Genomic DNA, 17,500 nt, shown 5'->3' on the forward strand with positions numbered 1-17,500 from the left:
CATATTGTTGCCATCATGTACAAAGTATCTAACGAAAAAATTCTTTTAACTGATTGTGTTCATATGTATTTTTATAGACCATGAAATATTTCTATCAGACATTCCGAATCTTGTTCGTCTTTTTTTTTTTAAAAAAAAAAGATCTTTTCAATATCCAATCCATATTGAATCCAACTATTGAAAAATCCTTTCAGCCATTTGGTTTATCCAATAGTTTATCATGTTACTGTCATATGTTAGAAATCGAGTCCAATGTCTGTCATTTGCAGTGATGCTTTATGTATTTTTTTTTTTTTTTTTTTTGTGTGTATGAAACATAGTAGTTACATCTTTGTCAAAATTTAAATTTTTTCGTCTCTATTTTCAGGATGAGCCCTACTCCAAGTTAAAAATTTATCCAATCTTCCTAAAGGTAATATGTGATGTCTTGATTGAATGAATCATGCTTACGCAAAATAATTTTTTCTAAATCAGCCACCCATGCTTTGTAACACCACACTCAAGCTAGACATTGCATTCTAAGATTTGTATAATACCATGACTATCAATTTTAAAATGCTTTCATCTATTCTAGGCTTAGGTTTATGGTTCTTTTAAAAAGTGTCACACTTGCTCCAAATTTAATAAAGTTGTTGAAAGATATATGCACTCGTGATGCCATTGTTGCATTTGATTGTATGCTTGATTAATTATTTGCTTTTGTCCATGTTTAATTTGATTTATAGAAGAAGCATTACAAAAGGTAAAGGATATGGGACAGGATCAGTCTAAGTTATGACATACAAGATATCATTTGTATTTGTTTGTAGTGACTTATTCAATAAATGTTGTTTCTTTAGAAATATGCTTGAGGTAAATTTGTGTTTTTCAAATGGAATGAAGCTTAAGTATTATTGTTATAGAATATGTTCTGATTGTATCTTGGAACCTTTTTCTAATTATATTTACGAAAATTATATTTGGAATATCTCTTTGACTTTTTTTTTATATATATAATTGATAAAAATTATATTTGATATTAGTTGTGTTGTTGGTTTTAGTCTTGTGGCATATCAAATTTTAAAGTTTGGGAAAAATTATATTAATGGTTCGACTATGGAGGAGCTTCTATATTTTGTTTGAGGGATTTTTTTATAGTAATTTGAGATGCTTTCTATATATGATTCTTGTGTTTTTCTTATGCAAATTTATATTTTGTATCAATTGATTATGTTATTAATAATATGCCTTCAAATTATATTTATTTCGCTCTACTACATATTTTTATGTTAAATATACACCCTTGATGTATTATATTATATTTCTAATTTTATGTTTAAATATCTTTACATTATAAACATTCAAGCGGCGAGCGTTTCGAGTTACTAGTACTTGTATATATATATATATATATCTTTACACATCTACACACGTATATATACTAATACACAATTTTTCTGTACACACATATACAAATATTATACTTCCTCCGTTCCACGTTGTTCACTCTCATAATTTATTTATTTTTTTAAAAAAAATATAATTATAGATTTTAATCGCATTTTAAAATTCATAAATATATTTTTTATTTTAAGTAAACTATTTGATCACTTTAATCTTAATCTATAATTATTTTTATTAAATCATGATTAATTTTATTAATACACTTTCTTAATTACTTACTAATTAGACCATGCCTAAAACGTGCTCCAACTAAGGTGAACAAATTAGCTAGGACGGAAGGAGTATATTTTATAAAAATGTGTTAATTTATTAAAACTCAACAGAAAATATAAGGTTCGAAATACTAAACTATTTTTACAATAATTTTCCATTAAATGAAACCGTAATTACCCATGACACAAAATGAAATTCATTTCTTAATTTTAGCAAAGGATAGGGCAGTTTCTTTACTAAGCTTTGGGCTTTTGTAATAATTCCTGGTGTAGTCTCCCACCACAACTTTTCCATACTCATTGCCGTCGTTGTCGTTATGGTCGTCGCCGATGACCTCATTTTCTCCCGGGCGATATAACAAAGCGACCGAGTACCTATGCACATCTTGCTGAGAAGCTACCCGATGCCACGAGCTTCGGAGCCTGCCATTGCTAGATATTTCGATCAGGTCACCCAAATTTACGAGCAATGCATTGCGTGGCCACGGCGCAGTGAGCCATTGGTCGTTCTTGAAGAGCTGAAGGCCATTTGTGGAGTCGAATTGGATTAGGAGAGTGAGCATGCTGTTGTCGCTGTGGGGAGTTATGCCGAGTGTTAGGTCGGGATTAGGGCTGGGAGGATAATAGTTGACTCGAACGTTAACTTCACTTGTTTGTAGATTGAAGCTTTTGGAGAATGCATTCTTCGGGAGGGATATGGACTCCGCCAACGCTTCAAGGACCTCGTCTAGAACTTTCCTCCCGGCTCTCACATACTCCTCCATCGCCGCCCTGCATCCCATCTCATGCCGATTATTAATTAAATAGATTAGCAGACGGGATCATCTCTCCCGACGCAAATCCTGTCTCGCTGTCACATACACATAGCGGGACAGGGAGTAATCCAAGACAAACGATCCTTTGGGATTGACTAGGGTTTCGTAGTGCTTATTTGATCTAATCAGTACAAATTAATAAGATTGATAGCATATATTTAATAGGATATAATAATACAATATATAATATATACTCTTTTTTTTTTTTTTATAACTATATATACACTACAAAAAAAATAGTATATTTGTAACGGAATTCCGTCACTAAAGATCACGTAGCTAAAGTAATTCCATCATTAATTCTGTCTCTAATATCATTAGTAACAGAAAAAGTGAATTTAATGACGAAAAAATCTCGTTACAAAAATTATATTTTCTTGTAGTGATAATACATATTCTGATAGCATATCATACTGCACAATGCATCATTTTATATGATACAATATTATGTTATGATATATGCCAGCCAGCGTGCTAACGGCGCCTAATTAGATATATAATTGTAAAGCTCTTGATAACAAGCCCTAACTTGTCAACTAAACCAAACAAATAAGTGGCATGCCTTCATTAATATCAAATTTTAATCATAGAAAACAAAAAGCAACGACACTTTGTAATAATGATGAAAAAATATGAATAATTTTAAGTTGATATGCTTACTTTTTGAAACGAGATTATTATTTTGAAACGGACAAAAATGAAAAAAATAATATTATTGTTTTGGACAGATGGAGTATTATACTATATTATCTCAGAAAATTGTGGTTTTTCCTTCTTTTTTTTTTAAAAAAAATTGTCTTTGTAAAATTATTCTATTTCTTTATTTAATAAAACATTATATTCCCTCGACCCCAAGTAGCTGTAATATTTTTTTTTGGTATGTCTCAAATATTCTACAATATTTTCAAAACATGAAATAATCCAATATATTTAATTTATATCCCATACTTTCTTATATAACATCACTAATATATATATATATATGTACTTTACCCGTATTCTATATTTTTTCTATAAAAGCAATAATAGAAAATACAGAAAATTAAAATTGGTGTCCAAAATTAAGCCTATAATTTTTTAGGAAAAAAAATTAAATTAGATATTTTTTATATTATAAAATATAATGTCAAATATTTTGTTTTGAAATTAAAATCTTGAATTGAATTTTAATTTAAAGATTATTATAATTTTTTGGGAAAAAGTTAATTTTGGTCCCAATATAATCAAAATTTATCAATTTTGGTTCCAATATATATAAAAAAGAAAAACTCATCAATTTTAGTGTCGTTATAAACAATTTCAATCAATTTTGGTCTAATTACAAACAATTTCATTCAATTTTGATCTTACAATTAAAAAAACTAATGAAAATTGTTGATGTGTATATAACGGGATGACGTAGCAGCTGACCTCAAAACTACACGTCCATATACAATTATACACGATCATGTTGTCACACGACCATGTATATTTTAGTGTACAATTATACAAGACCATGTTTAATTCTACACGACCGTGTACTTTTCTGTTTTGGTCTAAAATTTTATTTTTTTTGTTAAAAAATATTTTGAATTTAAAATAGTTGATATAGTTAAAATTGAAAAAATGAATAGTAATCATAATATAATTAAAATTCAAAAAAATAAAAAGTAATTCTAATATAATTAAAATGTATCGATTATAATTCAAATATAAAAATTTATTCTTTTTGAAATATTTTGCAAAAAATTCTACTTTTCATAAAAAAAAATAAAAACATTCCTTTTACAAAATCTAATTAAAAAACATTTTTTTATTTTTTTATATTATATTAAAAAAATTATATTTCAATACAATTTCAAAATAATTTCATCATAGGCATATATAATTGTATTTAAATGTAAAATTAATTTTTAATACTATTATATACAAAAAAAAAAAATTGTGTAATTGAATATTTTTAAGAGAATTTTTTTTTTTTTGTAAATAGTTGAATTTTAGAAAAAAATTTCCAAAGAACATACTCGATAAATTTTTATATTTAAATTAAAATTTAAACATTTTAATTACATTAGGATTACTATTAATTTTTTTTTATTTTAACTATATCAACTATTCTAAATTTAAAATATTCTTTTAAAAAAAATATAACAAAAAATAAAATTTTAGACAAAAATAGAAATGTACACGGCCGTGTAGAATTAAACATGGTCGTGTGAAAACATGATCGTGTATAATTGTATACTGAAATATACATGGCCGTGTTAAACATGACCGTGTATAATTGTACATGGCCGTGTAATTTTCAGGTCAGCTGCCATGTCAACCCCGTTACGTCCACATCAGCCATTTCCGTTAGTTTTTTAACGGTAGAACCAAAATTAATTGAAATTGTTTGTAATTGGACTAAAATTAGTGAGTTTTTTATATTTGAACTAAAATTGATAAATTTTAGTTATATTGGGACTAAAATTAATTTTCCCTAATTTTTTTTTTTATGAGAATATATAGTTCCCTAGTATTGAAATATGTTTATAATCATAATTCATAACCAAATATACCCTCAATATTTTACCATTTCAAAATTTGTTAAAATTTCATAACTTCAAAAACCCCTTTTTATAGGGTGTTTTAAAATAAAGGGATGGTTAGAGGTGACAATTTTAGACCGATCTAATTTTTTTGTGTCAGCCCAATCCGATACATTTTCATTTTGTATTGGAGTAGGCCCAACCCGTACTCGGAAGCATAGGCCCGACACAGCCCAGTTCAAACTATGCTCGGCGTGGGTCAACCTGATTTTTAAAATTTTTTTAGGTTAAAATTTATTTTTTATTTTTTTAAATAGATTATGTTCCGTTTGTCAACTAATAAATCTTTTATTTGTCATTTAGTATGTTCAAATAAATTTTTTTATATTTTCTAACAAATATAACTCTCAATTAAATAACAAAATATTTCTATTTTTTACTTTCACATACTTTTCAAGTATAAAATAGACATTGTATTATTTTATTATATTATATATCTATAAAATACTAATGTACTTTAATATTCATGCAAAATTCAAATGAAAAATTTATTACATAATTATGTCTAAAATAATATTTGTAGTGATATTTACAAATTTTAACATCAATATATAATTATTTGTACTTTACTATATATTTATAATATATTTGAAAATATTTAAATTAAAAACTTATTTCATAATTATTCAATGTATTGGATTGATCTGAAAGTTATTAGGGTCAAATTTTGAAACTCAAACTACTTATTTTGATATCATATTCGAATCGAATTTTTAAATTGTATTTACTTTTTCCTGCTATAAGGGAAACAAAACTATATATAATCATTATCCACATAAGTTCTAAGCTTAATAAATTTTTCATCCTATAAACACTCCTATACTATTCATTTGATAAAAAAATAAATAAATAGTTCTCCCTAGTACAATGGTAATACTTTTTATTTGACTTTTGTACCTGGATTAAGGAATATTATTATTTTCTAAATATGTAGTTTTAAAAGTAATGTATTATCTATTTTATCCTTTAAAATAATGTGAAAAGTAAAAAATAGAAGTATTTAGGTATTTAATTGAGAGTTAGAAAAAAATATATGAAATTTTGATTTGGATAGACTAAAATAAAAAATTTGAAGCTTAGTAGTGAAGGGAAGGAATATAAAACAGCATAGTTTAATTAATTGACCTGAAATCGGGTGGATTTTCCGGCCAAACGCGGAGGCCGTCGGTGGCCCCTTCCGGCGCAGCCTTCATAGCCAACCGATCAATCCAATCCAACGGCTGATCTTCGGACCTAATTAAATTCCGGCCATAGCCCAAATTGTCGGTGTCATTGTATGTCCCTACCGACGATTTCTTCTCCAGGGACGGCAGATCGAAAAAGCCCTTTACCACTCTCCGGAGGGCGTCAACCACCGCCAGATCAATGCCGTGGTTCTCCACCAAGAACATACTCCATTCCTTGCACACTCGCCCCAGCCTCTGCAGCTCCTCAGCCCGGCCCGACGGGTCCCGGAGACGGGCCATGTCGACGGCCTCGAAAACCTCCGGCGGGAGCATTCGGGCCGGGCCGGGCCTCTTGATGAATCTCTCGGGTATGGTGCTTGAACGGGCGAGGTCCTGGACGACGGGGATGGAGATGGACTGGAAGAGGCCTGTCTGTGCGTTGAAGAACTCGGATTTGTGGAAATTGGTGATGGCGTTGCCCTCCATTGTTGCACCAGAATCGATCGATCAGATTAGAATCACTAAATGCTTACTGTTGCTGTGCTGGGCTGGACTGCATGATTTATTTATTGATGTCGCGGTGTTTGATTGGGGACAAATAATTGTTTTGAAAAACATAGAAATAAAAAATTGGATTTCCATGTGATATGATCATTGATATCCACGAGTATATTCTTCCCATTCCAAGTGACACAAAATGTTAATTTTTATCATTGTCGTTGTCCACGTTATTTGATCCTTTTTTTTTTAAAAATAATTATATATTTTAGTCGTATTCTAGATTTTATAATTTATAATCTTTTAATATTAATTAAATTATTTTATTATTTTAATCTTAGAAGAAGAGAGTATTATATTATACTCACTCGGTTTGTTAAAAGGAATAAATATTTATTTAAAAAATTAAAATGAATCTTTGTGTGATACGACTGTTCATATATATAGTGTACAAAAGTTAGAATAGATACCGTATGTTCTCTCGCATCTCTACTCTAATCAAAAGAGTATTAAGTTTGGCCAGAAGTTTACCCAATGTGCACTTTCGGGTAGGGACTGCGAATTCCCACATAATAATAATAAAAAAAAAAAAAGTAAAGGCCGCTACTGAAGATAGGTTGTCAAAATACGATGAGAATTTCGCCTTTTGCTTTGAAGGGCCTAAAGTATCAAAAAATAAGGTCGGACGACCAGGCCAGACCGAATTAGAAAGACTTTTATGAATCAAGGTGAATATTAGGGAAAGGAGAACAAGGGGAAGAGCATTAAATGGGACAAATAATTGTTTAGAAAATTAAATAAATCTTCATGTGATACCGTTGTTTATTGTATATATATTGTTTAAAAAATTAAAATGAATTTTCGTGTGATACAGTTGTTCATATATATTATTTAAAAAATAAAATAAATTTTCGTGAAATACGGTCATTTATATATATATATATATATTATTTACAAAATTAAAATGAATCTTCATGTGATATGGTTGTTCACATATATATATTGTTTAAAAAATTAGAATGAATCTTCGTGTGATACGGTCGTTTATATATATATATATATTGTTAAAAAATTAAAATGTTCATATGATATGGTTGTTCATATATGTATATATATTGTTTAAAAAATTAAAACCAATCTTCTAAGATACGGTTGTTCATATATATAAAAAATTAAAATGAATTTTCGTGTGATACGGTTGTTTTTATATATATATATATATATTATTTTAAAAATTATAATGAATTTTCGTGTGATACTGTCGTTTATATATATATATTGTTTAAAAAATTAAAATAAATCTTCGGGTGATACGGTCGTTCATATATATATATTGTCTAAAAAATTAAAATGAATCTTAAGGTCATACGATTGTTAATATATATATTGTTTAAAAAATTAAATTGAATATTCGTGTGACACGATTGTTCATATATATATACAATTTAGAAAATGAAAATGAATCATTGTGTGATACGATCGTTTATATATATATATTGTTTAAAAAATTAAAATGTTCATATGATACGGTTGTTCATATATGTATATATTGTATAAATAAATTAAAACGAATCTTCGTGTCATACGGTTGTTCATATATATATATTGTTTAAAAATTTAAAATGAAACTTTGTGTGATACAGTTGTTCATATATATATATTTTAAAAAATTAAAATGAATCTTCGTGTGATACGGTCATTTATATATATATATAGTTTAAAAAAACTAAAATGAATCTTAATGTCATACGATTGTTGATATATATATTGTTTAAAAAATTAAAATGGATATTTGTGTGATATGATTGTTCATATATATACAATTTAGAAAATTAAAATAAATCATCATGTGATACCATACGATCGTTTATATATATATTGTTTAAAAAATTAAAATGTTCATATCATACAGTTGTTCATATATCTATATATATTGTTTAAAAAATTAAAATGAATCTTCGTGTGACACAGTTGTTCATATATATATTGTTTAAAAAATTAAAGTGAATCTTCGTGTGATACAGTTATATATATATATATATTTTTAAAAATTAAAATGAATCTTCGTGTGATACGGTCGTTTATATATATTGTTTAAAAAATTAAAATGAATCTTCGGGTGATACGGTCGTTTATATATATATTGTTTAAAAAATTAAAATGAATCTTAATTTCATATGATTGTTGATATATATATATTTTTAAAAAAATTAAAATGAATATTCGTGTGATACGATTGTTCATATATATATATATATACAATGATCCTTATTCCAATGATTAAAATTATGTTACTATTTTTCATTATTGTTCCTAAAATTTATTTTAATCTATTTATAATAAAAGATTTTATAAAAGTTAAAATTTTATTATTTTACTTTAACAAATAATAACTAATTTAAAATTATTTTTTCTATTTCTCATATTTTTTATTAATTATATATAAAAAAAATTATAATATTTTTATTTTACCTTTTATTTCCTCTAAATTCAATGTGCATTATCAAAGAGTTTTTACAGATTCAAAAAATATCTTTAAGATACAAAAAAAATATATATATATAAAATGAAAATAGTGTCGTGTGTGTTTGTATAGTAACTTCAAAAAGATTCGTAAAAAAAAAAATCTCATTAACCGGTGACTGTTCGGGTCGAACTCAGGGAATATGCGAATATCCTATATTTAATTTGAATAAGTGTAATGAATTAATGCAATTGAAGAACTGAAAGGATAAATTTGCAGAAATTAAATCTAATTAAAAAATAATAAAATGTACGTATCTTGAAGAAGATGGAACGAAGCGTTTGTGTGTAACCTCTGCGTTCCTTAATGGCTGGATTTTCATGAATGAAATGAGCGGGATGACGATAGTGTGCTAGCGGATAATCTATGTATAATTGCGGAACGATTCAGAGGAAGGAATGTGATCGCATTTGATTGCTTAAGCCCGATTCTCGATTCGGTTGGTACTTGATCTTAGGGGATTTACAACGAGGCTTTAGCGACACCCGACGAAGAACATTATTTGCTAGAAAAGCTGTTGTCACCGGAAATTTCTGTGACCCGATAAGCAAGCACCTATGTCCAATGAAATATTCTTCCGACCGTTTTGCTAGTGGTTCTACCCCTCTGATACATCTCTTTAATAGGGGTTAAATTCGGCTCGCAACTAAGCAGGTCGACAAGGCTCTCGCGTATTTAACTGCTACACACCGCCTAATCTCTATTAATGAATACGACAATCATAGGCACTGATAACCCTTCTGCCGCCCTTCTGCAACCTTGTCGAAAGTCTAGCTTGAACAACTCAAATGTGAACATGGAATTTTTTTTGTGAATGTTAGGTGGAGAAGTATGATAAGAATATTATAAGCTAAAACTAATATGCAGGAGAAGTATGATAAGAATATTATAAGCTAAAAATAATATGCAAGAATTAAGAGAAAATGAGAGAAAATCAGCTTGCTCGCGATACAAAATTGAAAATCTCATATTATTAAACTACAGAAAAATATGACAGAAAAGAAATGGAGAAAATGGAGTGTATGGAATGATGGATTGTATGTATGGTTATGTATAATATACAATAAGATAGGATATTTATAGGGTATGAAAGCTTCTAGAAGCTTGACGATTACAACCACTCATAAATAATTACCTTTAAAAATAGTTACTAATAATTACTTATAACTTACTAAAAATTGCATCTTCTAGAAGGTTTCAGAATAAAAATACACAAAATAGCGAAAAATTGGCTAAGGTGCAGAAATCAATGAGAGCAGTACAAGAGTAAATTCAGCAGCCCAGTGATCTGGGGGGATTAAATGCAAGGTGAGCCGCCGCTCACGGATTCCGTACAGCCGCTGCTCGCTTTCCGCATAGCTGCCGTCGCTTAGCTCAATTTCATGCATGGCCTTCCGTGCTGAGTAAATGCAACCGCTGCTCATGGATTTCGTGCTCACTGCTTTGCGCATAACTGTTGCTCTCTTTTTGTGCTCACTCAAATTTCTGCACAGTCGTCGCTTGCTTTCCGCGCTCACTGACTTCTATGCAGCCGCAACTAGAATTCCGCCGCTTGCTTTCCGCGCTCACTGACTCATATGCAGCCGCAACTGGAATTCCGCCGCTTCGCTCAATTCTAGGCAAGGATTTCCGCTCCGTAGAAATTCTGTGCTCGCTACTTTCCGCGCCAGCATTGATCGTTGACCGTTGATTTTGACCCGCTGGCATTGATTGTTGACTTTCGCACAATCTGCTTTTTTTTTGCTCCTAAAGCCATTTTTCGCTTTTTGAGGCCATATTTGGACTCCCAAACCAATTTTCAAGCATTATTTTTACCTGTACAATAATAAACATCTTATAAATATTTATTTTACTAAATAATACTTATTAAACAATAATAATTTAGTCAAATTTAAATATTTAAATAACACATTAATAATACTAAAAATATTATTTAAGGAACATATCAATTACTTTAATTTATACATCAAATAAATTATAAATTACACCTAAAAATTAATAAATTAATATTTTTACATACAAGATACAATAAATACAATTATTAAAATAAATTAATATAAATAATACCAAATTCAACATAAATAAATAAATAATTAAATAAATATATGCTATAAAATATATCATCATTGAATGGCCTTGCCCCCATTTTTTTTTTAGTATAAATATATATATTTATAATTATATTAAATTATCCTTCATTAAATGTAGACAAAAATATTAATTTTTTTTAGAAGATATATAAATAAATGAGTTTTGAGTGGGTCGTACATGATGTATGATATTATATGTTATATAGTTAATTAAGCTGATTTATATTTGTTAAATATTTTTGATTTCGTAAATTTTACTCAAAATAAAAATATGTCGATCAAAATGATACACATAAAAACTATAAATCAATTTAAATTGGATAGAGAGAGTATTATATTATATTTTGTGAGTGGATGTAAACTTATCCCGACACCGCCACCTATGGCTCAATATATTCAGGGAAGAAAAGAAAATGGTCGGTGCAAATTTTAAAGTTTTGTCATTTTCAATTAATGATTTGCTTGTTTAGTGTTTTGGGGTATATTTTCTTATGTGAGGTATAAATAATTGCGTAGCTAATATAAAATTGTAATCCACCGAATCCAAAATCAGGCCCAAGTTCGGCAATGGGCACTCCGAGCCGGCCTAATCCAGTTTATGCAGCTGAAAGACCAATTGGATCAGCCCAACAACTCATCCGATCCTGTTCCTGCAGTTGAAGGTCCAACTAGATCAGCTCAACAGCTCCTTGGCCCGCTTATCCGATTGATCCAACCCCAATTGGCCCAGTCTAGTCCCTATAGTTGAAGGCTCAAATAGGATGAGGTCCAGCAGGACCAAGCCAACATTGGAAGCTACCAGAGGCCCAATTCGTGGACCCAATGAGATGGAAACAACCCAGTGGAGGCAGAAAGCTCAGTCAAGAAGGGGTTGAGGAAGAGTGAAGTTGTTGGAGGAGAATTAGAGAAAAACTTATCCAAAGAACATTTAAGATCCAAGACTAGATTTGATCAGATCAGAACGCACGAATTTTCATCTTCTTCATCATCATCTTAAGAATAATTTCTCTGCATTATTTATTTTTTATTTTTCTCTTCAAGAGCACTGTATTTTTTATAGATTCTTACAGCTTCTTTAATTCCAGCTTCCTTTATGCTTTATTAGCCTTATTTTTGCCTTTTCTTTACATTAATTATTCGGATATCGTAAGGTAGCCTGGATTCTTTCTTGAGGAGGCCGGAGAATACTACAATTAAATCAATTTCAATGGCCTTTTCTGATTAAGCTTTCGGTGGTGATTTTTTATGACAATAAAATTGGCACGAATGGTGGGACACCAACATCTCGCGATCTTGTATAAAACTTCGGAAGAAGAAATTGACACCGCCGATGACTATAAAGATATAAAAAAACAACGAGACCGTTGGCGATTCGCCCTGTCGGCCGGAGCAGGAAGCTGTTTCATGCAAAGAAGCTTCCGCGACAGCTTGAAGGTTAGAGCAGATTATTGGCCTTCCAGCCAACGTCCTTCAGGAGCAAATCCGTGGGGAGATTCAGTCCTCCTTGCATGAATCTGCCTTGGAACTTTCCAGGTACATTACTGACGTTTAAGCGTACCATCCATATTGAATTTGCGCTGCTTCGGGAGGAAAAAGTTCGAAAAGGCAAAGTTTCGATGGCCAGCTCCAACCCGCCAGATACCTGGTCTCCCGTAAGCCTTACAACCAGCTCCGTAGTAGATCCGACCTTCCAGACGCTCAAGTTTGGTCATGTCAGTATCTTTGGTAGCGGTACCGGATATGAAGAACCTCTGTTCAATGCCCAGAAGCTCGAAGAATCTAGTACACCGGTTTGGCAGTCTTCCTTCAGGCCGCCTCCGATTGACAGATTTGGGATGACCTTTGGGTCAGTCCCATAAGCTTCACATTGGAAGCTGAATTCTTCATTCACTAGAACTACTTTCAGCACCCCAACTTCTATTCTGTGCCTCCAAGGAAATCCGACGACTGGACAAGGGACTTGCAATGCTTAGGGGGTAGGGACGAAAGTGGTTTCAGCACATTCCTTCACCTAAATGCCTCCTAGAACGATGTGGGGACCGGGGGGAGCTGTCCCTGTGCCATCTCAATACACTGGGGGCAGGGAGCCATTAGGGAAGTTCCGTTTCCTGCTGGTTCCAAGCTACAACACAATTACGAATTTTTTGCCCAACCAGCCCTTGGAAATCCAGCATTCCAGCAGGCTCTAGTTCTTAGAGAAATTACTGAAGGCTCCCTGAGTTTGTTTCCCACAATGGCAACCTGCTCATTAGGCTTTCCCGCAGCCGGCTGTACAACTCCCTTCCAGAGGTGATAGTGTCAGACTTTATGAATTTGCGTCAGCATGGTGAAGAATCTGTGAAGCACTTTTTGAAATGGTTTATGAGGTCCGAAAGCAGGTGTCAAGTACGCATACCAGAAAACCAGGTGGTGAACATGACAATTGCAAACATGATGCACCAACTACATGAGAAATTGGCCCTCCAAAAGTACCATGACTTCCAGAAGCTGACATCCAAGCTGTGAAGGCCGAACAACTCATTAAAGAAGCTCAAATGGCTTGAAATAAAAAATTCCAGAGTGGAAATCATCATGTCTATGTCCAGGAAGAAGCTGCGGAGGCTGAGGAGGAACCAAATGAGACCTTCCTAGCCAGGATTTCCTAGAGAAAATCATATACATGCCCGGCTTTTAAGCCACCCCGATGGAAAGAGATATTTATTGAAGGATAACCAGCTCCGCCTCAAGAAGTGATACAAAATGTCAACTGAAGAGGAGGTGAATGGAAAATCATTTTGTAAGTGGCATGAAGTATATGACCATCAAATCGGTAACTGCATTGCTTTTAGGAATGTGGTCCAGAAGGCCATCTCAAGCTGGCCGGGAAGCCTGATAGGAAGATGGATACAGAGACATTCCCCACACCGATAAACATTATTGGAGTGCATCCGGCCAGGTCCAGAAGGTCAAACCCAGGAGCTGGAGCAGATGATTGGAGTGCATCTGACCAGTGTTTGAAAGGCTCGGAAGGCCGATCAAACTGCCAGGAATGAGTTCAGTGTGGGACAGAATTTCCCCACCAATATGGTTGCAGAAGTGAGCTTCAAGAAAGTCGGAGAGGTTTGGCGAGTGACCTTAGTAGATCAGGTGGTAAATACACCATATCAGACCTGTCTTCCCGAGAAGGCTCCAGACGAAAAAAGTTGGGCCAGGAACCAGAATGAGCAGGTGTTTGCGACCTCCTATTAGGACTCAAAATAGAATAGTGCAATGATAACGCTTAGCCACTTGCCTCTACCAGGAGAATGAGGTCAGGGTTAGCAGACTAATGACCACGAAGGTCAGGCTGGGATGCAGTAGGCCGAGGACCCAGAAGAAGCTGTTGCTGGAACACCAAAGCTTGGTCAGAAGGACCTACATTTGTAGCTTCATGTTCGAATGAATGGAGCCCAAATGATATTTTAGCAAGGATCGAATACCCTACCGAACCATGCTTTATTGTAACACTCGGGACGGATCAGATTCCTAAAGATGAACCGATGATCGGATCCTTTGATTGCGATGAGGTGTCAGAAGCTAGTTTGGACATAATCGCAACCGATCAAGACCTTTAACGAGCCTTGCACTACGAGGGTGACTTTAAGGTTAACACGATTGGAGTTTTACCCTGAGAATTCAAACCCTTCAGGACCAACTTGATTATCTCCAAGGGGATATGATGTTGGAAGGAGCTGGTCCGTTATGTTGGGTGTGGTAGGATGCCGACATTTCAAAAAGGGATCCAGAATCGGTAATTTTTCAGAAACTAGCAGATGAGAGTATGCATCATTTGAAGCCCTTATTCCTTATGGTACATCTCAACAGGCAGACAGGCAGCAAGGTTCTAGTCGACGGAGGAGCTTTCGTCAATATAATGACCCTATCTACTCTACAGAAGATCGAAAAAAGTAGAAACAACCTCGTACCGATAATAATGCGAACAAATGATTTCACTAAAAATGCACACATGGGAGCAGATGTATTGATGGTAAAAGTGACAGTTGGAACAAAGATGGATCATATGGTCTTCTTCATCATCAAAGGAAAGCCAACTTACTCGGCCATTCTCGGGAGGGACTGGATCCACACTACCTAGTGTGTCCCCTCGATGTTGCACTAGAAGGTCATATTTTTGGAATGGGGACCAAGTTGAGATAGTGGAGGCCGAGGCTGACCTAGCTATGGAGGTTCATTCTACAGAGGTTGTTTATTATTCACCCAATTTATACCTGTTGTCCATGATGCTAAAGAACGTTGGAATATAGAAAAAAATGCAATTTAAGAATGAAGAGATTTGAAATCAAAATCGAGGCCGATGCACAGCCCAGTAACTCACGTATTTATCATGACTAATAACCTGATTTTGCTGGATCTGGAGGCAAGAGCAGACAGGTCCGGCTTCCCCTTTATATGGGCTGAAAATCATGCCAGTCACCCTTCTGACAGGCAGTTAGGGACATCCTCCTAACCGCCTATTTGGGATCAATGCGAAGATGAGGTTTACTTTCTAATTTGAAGAGTTGCTCCACCTTTTGAAGCACATGATCCACTGGACGAGGTCAACCTGGGAGATGAAGCAGCCCCTCAGACGATGCAGATCAGCACCCTACTGGGCGCAAAAAAAAAAGGAGCAAATAATTTCCTTAATCCGAGAATTTAAAGATTGCTTTGCGTGAGAGAATCACGAGATGTCGGGGTTGTCAAGGAGCTTGGTGGAGCATCAACTACCCACCAAAGCATCCTTTCAGCCTCATAAATAGCCCCTTAGGCACTTCAATCTGGAATTGTTGCCGAAGGTGAACGATGAGATCGAAAAACTCCTTAAAGCTAATTTGATCTAAACATGCAGATACCTGGAGTGGATTTCTAATATTATACTAGTGGTGAAGAAGAATGGAAAAATCCGGATCTGCATGGACTTCTAGAACCTCAATTTGGCAACGCTGAAGGACGAATATGTGATGCCCATTGCCGACAGGCTTGTGGATTCTACGGCTGGATACAATATCCTTTATTTTATGGATGACTACTCTAGATATAAAAAAATATATTTGGCCGAGGAAGATGCCCATAAAACAACTTTCCGCTGTCCCGGAGCAATCGGTATCTTCGAATGGATAGTTATACATTACAATCTTAAGAATGTCGTAGCTTCCTACTGGAGAGCGATGAATGCAATATTTCACGACCTGATCGGTACTTGCATGGAGATATACATAGACGATCTGGTGGTGAAGTTCTGAGAATTCAATCACCACCTGTTGAACCTCTGGAAGGCCCTTACGTGGATGAGGCAACACGACCTCAAGATGAACTCAACAAAGTGCACTTACGGAGTATAAACAAGAAATTTCTTGGGTTTTATGGTTCATAAAAGAGGCATCGTAGTTGACAAGAATAACGCTAAGATTTTTCGAGACCTTAGGCCCCTAAGCAACATTAAAGAGCTGCAAAGTTTGATGGGGAATGTCAACTTTCTGAGGAGATTATCTCTAATGTTTCCAGGAAAATGAAGGCCTTCTTGGCGCTAATACGTGGAAATAAAAATGTGCTCGAGTGGGGAATAGCCCAGCAAGAAGCTCTAGACCAGATTAAGCAGGCGTTATCATCAATTCCAGTGTTAATGCCGTCAATCAGTGGAAAAGAGTTGAAACTGTACATAGCCGCGACCGATGATACAATAGGCTGCCTCATCGCTCAAGATAATGATGAAGGTTAAAAATGAGATATTATTATCTTAAAAAGACTTTATATAACGCTGAAAATCATTATTCGTGTATATATAAAAAAAAACTGTTATTATTATATAATACATCCACAAAATTAGAGTATTACTTTATGCCGGTTAAGACTAGAGTAATATGAAACGTCAACCTTTTACGCTATTTATTAAATAGGCCGGTCCTCCAAGGCCATTTAGTTAAATGGGTGTTGAAGTTAGCATCGTTCACATTGACATACCAGCCCCTTAAGGCTGTAAAAGGGCAGGCTATTGCAAATTTTTTGGCCAAACATCCCGGGATGGTTCAGGCCCCCTCCTTGGATTATGTAGGGCTGAAACCTTGGCTAATTATGGGTCCACTACCTGGGGATCAGCCGGAGCAGACGTGGTAATCTCCAATCCGGAAGAATACCTATGATGCTTTGCTTACCAACCTTCGCAA

The 17,500-nt window shown here is 33.4% G+C and overlaps 1 protein-coding gene across 1 annotated transcript; it reads right to left on the minus strand.

The window, feature by feature from the left end:
- Positions 1-1,749: 1,749 nt before the first annotated feature.
- Positions 1,750-6,756, minus strand: LOC127252552 (putative inactive flavonol synthase 2). Its single transcript, XM_051276770.1, has 2 exons — positions 6,166-6,756; positions 1,750-2,426 (listed from the first exon to the last, which is right to left on the minus strand). The coding sequence occupies exons 1-2, from the start codon at positions 6,690-6,692 to the stop codon at positions 1,853-1,855; spliced, it is 1,101 nt and encodes a 366-aa protein (XP_051132727.1). The 5' UTR covers positions 6,693-6,756; the 3' UTR covers positions 1,750-1,852.
- Between the last annotated feature and the right edge of the window lie 10,744 nt (positions 6,757-17,500).

Source organism: Andrographis paniculata, unplaced genomic scaffold, assembly GCF_009805555.1.
Source record: "Andrographis paniculata isolate CXL003 unplaced genomic scaffold, ASM980555v1 Contig46END, whole genome shotgun sequence".
Lineage (NCBI taxonomy): Eukaryota > Viridiplantae > Streptophyta > Magnoliopsida > Lamiales > Acanthaceae > Andrographis > Andrographis paniculata.

Excerpts from the sequence above, each read along its gene's own strand:
- LOC127252552 (XM_051276770.1), bottom strand. The coding sequence starts at position 6,692 with ATGGAGGGCAACGCCATCACCAATTTCCACAAATCCGAGTTCTTCAAC. Across the intron at positions 2,427-6,165 it reads GAAAATCCACCCGATTTCAG|GGCGGCGATGGAGGAGTATG; the intron begins GTCAATTAATTA and ends GATGGGATGCAG.